Source organism: Candoia aspera, chromosome 8 (assembly GCF_035149785.1).
Source record: "Candoia aspera isolate rCanAsp1 chromosome 8, rCanAsp1.hap2, whole genome shotgun sequence".
Taxonomy (NCBI): Eukaryota; Metazoa; Chordata; class Lepidosauria; order Squamata; family Boidae; genus Candoia; species Candoia aspera.
In genome coordinates, this window is record NC_086160.1 from 11951782 (window position 1) to 11961825 (window position 10044).

Genomic DNA, 10044 nt, shown 5'->3' on the forward strand with positions numbered 1-10044 from the left:
TTTTTTTCTTTTTGTTGCTTTAAAGATGGAAGCCTCTTCAAACCCTGTCAGTGAGAGCAAATGGCAGGAGATATCAGAAGAAATTAAGGTGATGTTTAAGACAGCTGTGAAGATACTGTATGAAAAGGGGAAAATGAAACAGAGTCAAGCAAAGAGATATCTTTCCTCTGGTAAACATTAAATACAGGCACACAGTGCACAGACAAATAAATACTAGTAATCAATGATAGGATTGCACATGATCAGTGAAGTATGTGCAAAAAAGGAAAGTAGTTTCCTTTCATCTTAACTGTAGCCATTAGTCGTATGCAATTATTCATCATACATATATCTTTTCCTAAGTTCTGTCTCTTAGTCCCACTCCTGAATGATTGAGAGACAGAAAAGGCAATGCATAGAGCACAACTTGCTTTGTCTTCTTGACCCTCAGGAAGAGACTATGGGAAAACAGTCAGAAGAGCTTGATATGGCCTAGTAAAGATTTGGATTCAGCAGAGCACATTTCACTTTTTATTTTCTACGATCTTTAGATTTTCTCTTATTCTTTTATTCCCCCTCCCAGCTATCGAAGATGAATTTGATTTTGCCTTAGGAAAACAAACACCAGCTTTCTTAAAGAAGTGTGTTTGCTATATTCGGAAGATTGCTAACCTTGAACGTTTTGTTAAAGTTCCTGAGATGGAGAAATATATGGATGTACTTCATGTAGGTGGAAAATTTCTGAGGGATCCAGAAGCACTTGAGAAACTTATCAAACTCAGGGATGAATTTGTTCCTACCATTGTTGCTTCATCCAATTTGAGAGTCTACACGTCCGTTACCCATTGTGACATCAAATATGGTTACACCCAAGAAGTGGAGAGCCACTACATTGAAGGGCTTGGGAAACAGTTCTATGAAGACATGGTTGATATCATCCAAGCAACAGTGCAACAGAATTTTGACATAGAGACAGACTGGATCTATGATGAAGTTCTACAACATTCCTCTCTATGTAGAACCTACTCTTCGTTCTATGAATATAGATGTGATGCTAGAAATCTTATGCGCAAATACCTTCTACCTAAGAAAATGGGCCACCTTAACCCTCTTATCATATATGGAGGACCATGCACTGGAAAAACATTTTTATTAGCAGAAGTGGCAAAGAAGGTAAAAACCATCAACCCTCCTGTAATTTTTTTTTTCTGCTATTTTAAACCTAACTGAAAAATATTTCTCCATTTTATTTTAAGTCTGTTTATGGCAACCTATAATCATAGTGTTCTCTAGATACTTCCCCTGTTTGTTGTCCTAATCCTAAAGTAGAATATAGAAAGGAAAAAGGATTTGGCTTGTTAAAGTTAATGGGACTCTTAAAGCAGGCACAATTTTATTTCAGATTCACAAAGAAGCCTGGAAAAAGGCACTTCTTTCAGTCAGTCTTCTGAATCAATTTTGAAGCATGCACAGCCATAGAAAGACAGAGATCACAAAATGCAGCACCCTGGGCATCTGTGGGGGGAAGGGGGAAAATGACAAAAGATACATCACAACATCATGATGCAAGCTTTGCTGCTTCTATACCAGTGTTGCAAATCACTATTTTGATCAAAATCTTGGCTTGTTGCAACACTCCTGACCAGAACCAATGACAGAGATGAATTTAGACCTAAGGTCCTGAAAAATGCTTACTTCCTTGGAGCACTAATTGGTGAGAAAAAGGGTCTGTTTATTACCTTCCTTATATACAGTATGCTGAAAGATTCACCTGTTTTGGCTTGCAGAATGTCATCTTCCAAGGCAAAACAATGGCTGCAATGTTGCTAATAATTTACCAAAAACAGCCAAAGGTCCCATGCAACTCTGGCCTCTCGGACTAGCCTTTTGATATTTTTGTGGCCAACAAACACCCTCTTTCCATTAGGATAGATTAGATAATTTATTTTCAAAGCATAATAATTTCAAGGAAAACAAGTGAAAAACTAATGCTTTATACAAAATTAAGCTTTAGTCCTCTCTTTACATTTATTGTACTGAACTGCAATTGTAATTGTTTTATTTTGGGAACTTTATGCTAGTGCAACCTAAAAATGCTGTTAATAAATAAATGCCATTCATGCTACTTATTGAGAGGTAGATTGTTATTGCAACATGGTTATGATTTTCTCTTTTCCTGAAAGGAGATGGTTCTGCAAAAGTAGAACTAAAGGACAAGTCTTAGACATTATATACTGTAAATTTATATATTTTCAAGATTTAGGGCCTTCTAATTAAAAACAACTTTAAGAAAGCAGGCTTCTAACTCTAAAATTAGAATGTTTCCTCCAAACCAGTTGGTCATATATTTTTTGCCTGAAAGACATCTAGGCTAGGTGCTTGAATTGCTATAATTTAATATCATTGTAACTTTCTGTCCAATGTGTCCTTAAGCTCCTATAGAATAGTCCTAACCATTATTTATACTGGTCAAACTTGAATTTAAACCATTATTTGGTAAAGCAAGCATAGTTTAACAAAATGTATTCATCTCTTTAATATCTAGAATTGTCTAGTACATCTCTGACTTTCCACTTGTTAAGCACACCAGCAAAGAGAGGTGAAAGAATAAAAGTGTAGGCCAAATGACATTTTTATTGGAAATAGCAAGCTACACACTTATAGAGTATGCTTTGCATTAAAGTAATGATCCCAAAATTGTTTTGGATATCATTCAGATCACTAAAAATGCAGTTGTCCTCTAGTGCTGGGACAAATAGGCAATCACAGTTGTTTGAGAATGTTTTTGTTCGCCCAGTGAAAAAGAGACTACTGTGTTCCCATAAGGGTAAAAAGCTGGGGAAAAAAAGATAAAATAGCCCATTATGGTATCTCCTTCCATGATGCAGAAAATTCCGATAGCTAATCTTGTCCTACTTAAAGGGGATATAAACACCATAACATTTTTAATCAATAGCCCCAAAATAAAACTGCTTAATGTATTTACTGTGTTTCTTGCTTGTGTGTCTTGGTGAGGACTGCTAGTTTGAACAGTTAACCTATTTGCACTTCTACATTTGTAGGCTTATGCTTGGCTGAAGGAAGAAATGGGACCAGAGTCAGACCCTGTGGTAGTTATAAGGTTTATAGGATCCACAGAGATGAGCGTGGACATTAGAAATTTGCTTCAAAGTATTTGCGAACAGTTAGCCGCTACCTATCGATACCTTGTGCAAAGCTACCCGAAAAAGATCCAGGATCTCAGAGACCTGTTCATTAACCTTTTGAATGAGTCTTCATTTCATCGACCTCTGGTTTTAATTTTTGATGCTCTAGAGCAGCTTGCTGACAACGATGATGCCAGGAAACTATGGTGGCTCCCTGTTCACCTGCCCCGTTCAGTGCGAATTATCTTGTCCACACTGCCAAACAAACATGGAATACTGCAAAAATTGAAGAGCCTTATTCATGATGAAGATAATTACATTGAAGTGATGGCTCGGGACAGAAAGATGTGCAGTCAAGTCCTCAAACATCAGTTGCTCCAAGTTAAGCGAAAGGTGACTTCAGGCCAGCAAATCTACGTCAATGAAGCTTTTTCCAAATGCACGCTGCCTATGTTTGTAAACTTAACCTTCCGAGAGGTTCGGAATTGGAGATCTCACAAGGATGTTGATGGGTCTTCTCTCTGTGTCACTGTTCATGATAGTATAGAACAGATGTTCTGGTCTCTACAGAACAGCTGTGGGCCAAAACTTTTATCCCGAGCCCTTGGCTATATCACAATGTCCAAATCTGGTCTGGGTGAAATGGAATTGGAAGACATTTTAGCTCTTGACGATACCGTTATGATTGAACTAAGTCAAGGCATCAGAAGCCTTAATCCATTGAGAGTTCCTTACATCTATATTGCAAAACTGAAAGAAGGATTAACTGGATACCTGATAGAAAGACAAGTTAAAAATGTCACTCTTCTAGTATGGGCTAATCGGCACCTACAGCTTATCGCCCAAAAGATGTACCTTCACAATGAAGAAGACGTTCATGAAATGCATACTGTAATGGCAGAGTATTTTCTAGGTGTTTGGTCGGGGGGTAGAAGGAAATCTCTTTACCGTGAAGACCAGTATCTGAATGGCTGCCTGGACAGTGACAGCAGGAGTATGAACAATGAGGAGAAGCACATGATGGACCAGGTGAATTTTGATAGGCAATCGCCTGATCAGCCTTGGGTATTCCAATGCAACCCTTTGGAGCCTGACATTTTTTTCATTAACCACAGGAAAATGACAGAGCTTTTGCACCACTTGACAAAATGTGGGAAAACTGATGACATTTTATATGGTGTCATTATGAACTTCAGCTGGCTTTACACCATGATCAAAATTGGGCAATTTGACAAAGCTCTGTCTGATGTCGAGTTGGCCTATAACTACTCACAAGAAAAAGAGCTGAAGTTTCTTGCATCCACACTTCGTGGCATAAAATACAAAGTGATAAAATATCCAGGGACCCTCTCTGCTGAATTACAACAGAGGCTTCTTCCAGTGGTCAGTTCCTTGCCCAAACTTAGACAGCTTCTTCTGGAATGTGACAAAGATGGCCCTAAATATTGTTCCATTGTTCCACTGCATTCTTCCATGGATCTAAGCTACAGCCCTGAAAGGCTGCCTTTATCCTCCAGTTGCTCTCAAGTGACTGAAATCCTGCCTACCTTTAATCCAAGTGTAGTCATTGTTGCTCTAGAAAATGGTTCTATCAGTACCTGGGATGTAGAGACTCGCCAGCTATTAAGGCAAATTACAACCGCTCAATCAGTAATTTTGGGCATGAAGCTGACGAGTGATGAAAAATACCTTGTAGTGGCCACCACCAAGAACACACTCCTGATTTATGACAATCTCAATTCTTGTCTTCTCTCTGAGGTGGAAATTAAAGGATCAAAGCATAGTGGAATTGGAGTTGGTTCGAGTTTTATAAATGGATTTACCCTGTCTGTAAACCATGTGCTCTCCTGGCTAGAAGCTAGTAAAGACATTACGGTGATAGATCTCCTTTATGGATGGCCACTTTATCAGTTCCACTGTTGGTATGAAATAACTTGTGTCCAGTGTTCTGCTGATGGAATGTATGCTTTCTGTGGACAATATCTGAATACTGCATCAATATTCCATTTAGGCAGTGGGGACAAGCTAACCACAGTGACCTCTGAATTTTCTGGAGGGTTTGTCAAGTTTCTTCTTGTCTTAGATGCAGCTCAAGAAATGGTCATGGTGGACAGTGAAGGGGGCCTTTCTATTTGGAACACAGAGGAAATCGCCCATCCTCAATTAACCAATGACTTTGATTGCAAGAGGGGGGATAGCGAATTTGTCAGTATTGAACTTGCTGAAGACCAAAGTGCAATTTTAATATGTAAGTCTCTCAGTATTGAGCTCCTTGACACTAGCATGTGGAAAATCGCTGAAAAGTTTAGAGCTAAACATAATGAGCGCTTTGTATCAGCAGTATTATCCAAAAACGGGGACTGTATTGTTGCTTCTATTGAAAATACCTCTGCCATTTTTGTTTGGAGGAGGGATACTGGGCAGTGCATGGCGAGCTTACAAGAAATCTCAGGAAACATTGTCAGATTAATTAAGTCTAATCATCATAACATGCTGCTCTCCTTATCTACCAGTGGTGTCCTTTCTATATGGGACATTGATATTATAACTGCAATGTCCAACATTGACAAAACTGGCAAGCCAATCCAAAGACTGGTTTTGCCTGCCAAAGGTGAAGCAATTTACACACTGGATGGATCTGAAGCTATACATAAGTGGAACTTTAGCACAGGGTTCATTGAAGCTGTATTTAAGCATGAAAGCCTAGTTGAAAACTGTGTCCTGACTTCCAGTGGGAAATTGATGATTACCTCTGATGACAAATGCAGCCAGTATGTGTGGCAAACAGGTTCAGGTGAAAATCTCTTCCGCATCAATGGGCAAAGGATATGCCAGCTGTTGATAACTCACAATGACCAGTTTGTGGTCTCCCTCTGTGAGCAAAATGCATCAAGGGTTTGGAGACTGGCAACAGGCCACCGCGTCTGCAACATTCTGGTTGCCTTGCAGAACGCATTTATAACCACTGCAAATACATTTGTAGTTGGAATGACAAAAAATAAAGTATTAGCCGTGAGCCTGTGGACTGGAAGTATAACCAAGAAGTTTTGTTGCGATGATGGCATCACCATTGTTGATGTTAAACTAATCCCAGACTGCCCTGATATCGTGGTCTTTATAACATCTGCAGAAACAGTAAACATCTGTAGCCTGGCAGAAGAAGTCATCTGTAGACATGTACAGCTGCCTAACAGTTTCTTAAAAACTTTAGAGGATTTTGAAATATCCCCCAATGGAAAACTGGGGATTCTGTCCCGTGGGGATGAGAACATCAACGTCCTGGACCTTCACAGTGGCAAACTTCGAGTGGTCCATGCTTCTGGTATTATCTGGAGGCAGAAGCTATCCCAGGATGGCCGCTATCTTGTATACATTTGTTTTCGCACGGGGGAAGATGATGATGATAACAGTGCAATCTCTATCTTAATTGTAATGAGACTGGCAGATGGCAAAAACATTGGTGCTTGTTCCCTTTACAAAACTCCCACTTTCCTTACTCTTTCCCAGAGGCATCTGAACATCATTGTAGGCTTCGATGACGGAAGCATCGCCACTTACACTGTGGTGGATCGAGTGGACGCAGCATTGAAAATTAAAATTGCTACTTCAAATAGCCGACAGATTTTCAACAATGCAACTCAAGTGATTAGACCAAAGTGTCACAATTACAGTTTCAAGGTGACCGCAGACTGCATATGGAGAGAATCCACAGAAGTGTTTGCAAGAGACAGTCCCATCACAGTGGCAGATGCTGAAGGAAGTGAAGCGACCCCGACAAAAAAACACAACTATTGCTATGACAGAGTGTGTTCTGCCATAGACTGCAGAGTGTTCACTGCTGACAACTGAGTATAAATTGAGGAGAAGTGTGTTCACCCTCCTGCATAACAGATATTTCATTTATATTTTGGTATAAACCAATTTTTAAAAAGCTGATTTAAAATGAACATAATTAATGGGGCAAAGAGAGAATACTCTAATATGAGGCTTGATCCACAACCTTGACTGAAACTTTCAAGCAATATCATCATGTGTATTCTGCCATTTTAAAAATGTGGGGGGGGGGGCTTTTAAATAAGCAATGAAGCTATATTTCATATTGGAATGAGGCAGATCAAGCATTTTTAAATCCAGGTGACCAGAAGCAATTTTGAATTGATACTACTTGCAAAAAATTGTGTTTTTTTCCCTTCTGATGGTGCAAACAAGCTGTCACGTGTCACCCTGAAAGAGTTTGATGCATTCCATAAGCATTTGAGATAGCAGCTATTAGTACCCCCACACACCTACAGGGAGGGAGGGAGGGTGGGTAGAGGCATATTTCAGTCAGTGAATAGCACTAATTCTCACAGATTTCAGTCAGAACTAAAGCTTTAGCCACATAAAGAGCTAGAAAATTGTCTTTTAATGAAAAACACGCAGAGTTACAAAAGTTTAGACATCTGCTAAATTTTTCTATTACAAAAGTACAAATGTTAGAAATTGCTTATCTAGATCATGTAAGAAAGGAACTTGGAATTGTGCTGTTTTCTATATTCTTCACAGTGTATTTTAGTACTGTGCTTAAGAAATAACACTTTCAAGCAAAAAGGGCATTAGGGACAGTCCCCCCCCCCATCCCATTCTCTCTTTTTATGTCAAAAGACAACATTGTGATTAATTCTGTTATAAGAAAGTCCACATTATTCTAGTTGTTGCAGAAATTGGAATGGAAAGAATTCACACGTGCTGGGTATTCTCCTTGACGCATTTAGTGTTTGCCTTACTGTCATTCCTGTTCTTTCCTGTGTGAAACGCAGATGTGATGACCAAATACTCGGGGATTCATGTTACGCTTGCATATGTGCTGAAAAAAAAAATCTGGCTACCTAAAGGGTTCTTTACTGTTAACACTTTGTAATAAATTTCTTACTTCTCTATACAGTCTCTTACTCTTCACTTCCTGCTTTGGGATCGTTCACGGCCTTTTTATAGGATTTTATCACTTTGAAGCCTGAGGTTATGAAAAACAGGTTAGCGATTATGGGACTTGTAGTCCAAACACATTTGGAAAGCCCTCAGTTGGGGGAGTTTGAACGATGCCCCGTTTGACATGCGCAGCTCAATTAAGATAAAGTACTTGAGTTTAAGGTGGCTGATTCCTCCCACTAGTTACAGAATTACAGAATAATTTATTATTCAAATTTAATTACCGCTCATCTTCCCCAAGAGAGTGTGAACACTGCCTCTCGAGTGTGAATGGCTTATCTGTGTAGGCATGTCTTCCCTTTTAAAATAAAGGTGACTGGTGTCCTAGCCCTGGTGAAATCCCAGCTCATGTGCGTTTTATAATAGAAATATGAAAAATACACGCATGCTCCAGTTTTATCAGCCAGTATTTTATGTTAGCATCTCCACATATATAATTCTTTTAAAGATCCATGGAGCAGAAGCCCTGTGAGCTGTTTTGCACAGGCGTGTACATTCACTTAATCACAGACAGCACTTTCACCTCACCTGCTCAGGATCAATTCACTTTTTTGAATAAAAATCTTGCATACAGCCTCCTGGAAGTCAGGAAGTCTTGAATTATCAAATGATGCGAGACCAACAATGTGCATCGAAGTGTGACTCAATTCAAAGGTGTTGCTCCAGGTACTTGTGTATTATGGACTATGGAAACAGCTATGCCAGTTCAATTATCCTACCTAATCAAGTTGGAATTTACAGCAAATAAATTGTATATTAGGATAGGAGTGCCAGTTGACCCAATACGTTTGTACTTTAGTTTAATTGAGCTGTGGGGTGGTATTTCCTTACAGTTCGTGTCATCAAATGTTTTAACATCTTAAAATCATTTGTCAGTTTTAATTCTATTGATTTTTTTTTAAGAAAACCGATTCTAATTGTGTTGGTTGTATGGTCTTGTTTTATAAATTTTATTCTGTTTTTATTATTGCAAGTCACCTTGAGTGTTTATATAAGCATAAAGGTGAAGTAGAAATTTAATATTTTTTTTAAAAAAAATGGTATGTGCTTGGCATAGATTTCAAAGGATATGAATAAAACACATTTCCTTGTTTTTACAGAATGATCTTGAACTTAATCCTATAATTCTGTTTTTGCAGATGAGGACTGCATTTGGTTTTGTTGCAGCTGCATCACATTAATGCCATCTTGGAGAAAATGACAGGGCATTCTTCTCTAAGTGCTCTCACACACACCAATGTTTAATAATCCTTTCCAGAGTTTTGCTTTGTATTGATGTCAAGGTCACCATTCTGTAGTTACTCTGATCCCCTTTTTTCCCTTTTTTGAAAATAGGAACATCGCCATCTTTTTTTCTAAGCTAGAATCTTTTTATAACTGTTTCCATTCATCTTGGATACTTTGTTACTGAAGCAGCATCCCAGTCGATAAATAAGATAGACAGATAGATAGATGGCAGATGATAGATGTTAGATGATAGATAGATAGATAGGAAGAATTTTTACAGAATTCTAAGGATCAGACTACACATGATTGCCAGGAGCCCTACTTGTTTAAACTAGGATCTGCTCTGAATTTATTCCCAACAATTGTGTACTTATCAAATCCTAGCCATGTCATGATGAGTCTTAAATATCTAAAATCCTGTATTAAACCCAACTGTTAAAACATCAGTAAAACCAAATTAATACAGCTGCATATAATAAACTGACTTCAGGCTCTCAAAGCTTGTCCCCCCTCCCCCCCCCCCAAAAATGCTGTGGCTTCATTGCTTTCTGGCACATTTGAAGCCAATTCTAAGAAATGGCTAGACAGCCATCTCCCAAGGATGCTTTGATTGGTCTTCTTGTACATTGCAAAGACTGGGTGGATTGGGTAATAGTCCATTCCACAAATCTGTGATTCTGTGATTTCAGATGACATCTGGGGGAGGAGTCATCTAGACTTCTCA

General features: G+C 38.7%; 1 protein-coding gene across 1 annotated transcript in view; it reads left to right on the plus strand.

The window, feature by feature from the left end:
* Positions 1-7400, plus strand: part of NWD2 (NACHT and WD repeat domain containing 2) — a 65367-nt gene extending 57967 nt beyond the window's left edge. Inside the window, exons 5-7 of the mRNA XM_063310491.1 lie at positions 26-170; positions 563-1152; positions 3042-7400. Coding sequence (XP_063166561.1) covers positions 26-170; positions 563-1152; positions 3042-6974 — 4668 coding nt within the window. The 3' untranslated portion in view covers positions 6975-7400. The remainder of the gene's footprint in view (positions 1-25; positions 171-562; positions 1153-3041) is intronic.
* The last annotated feature ends 2644 nt before the right edge of the window (positions 7401-10044 follow it).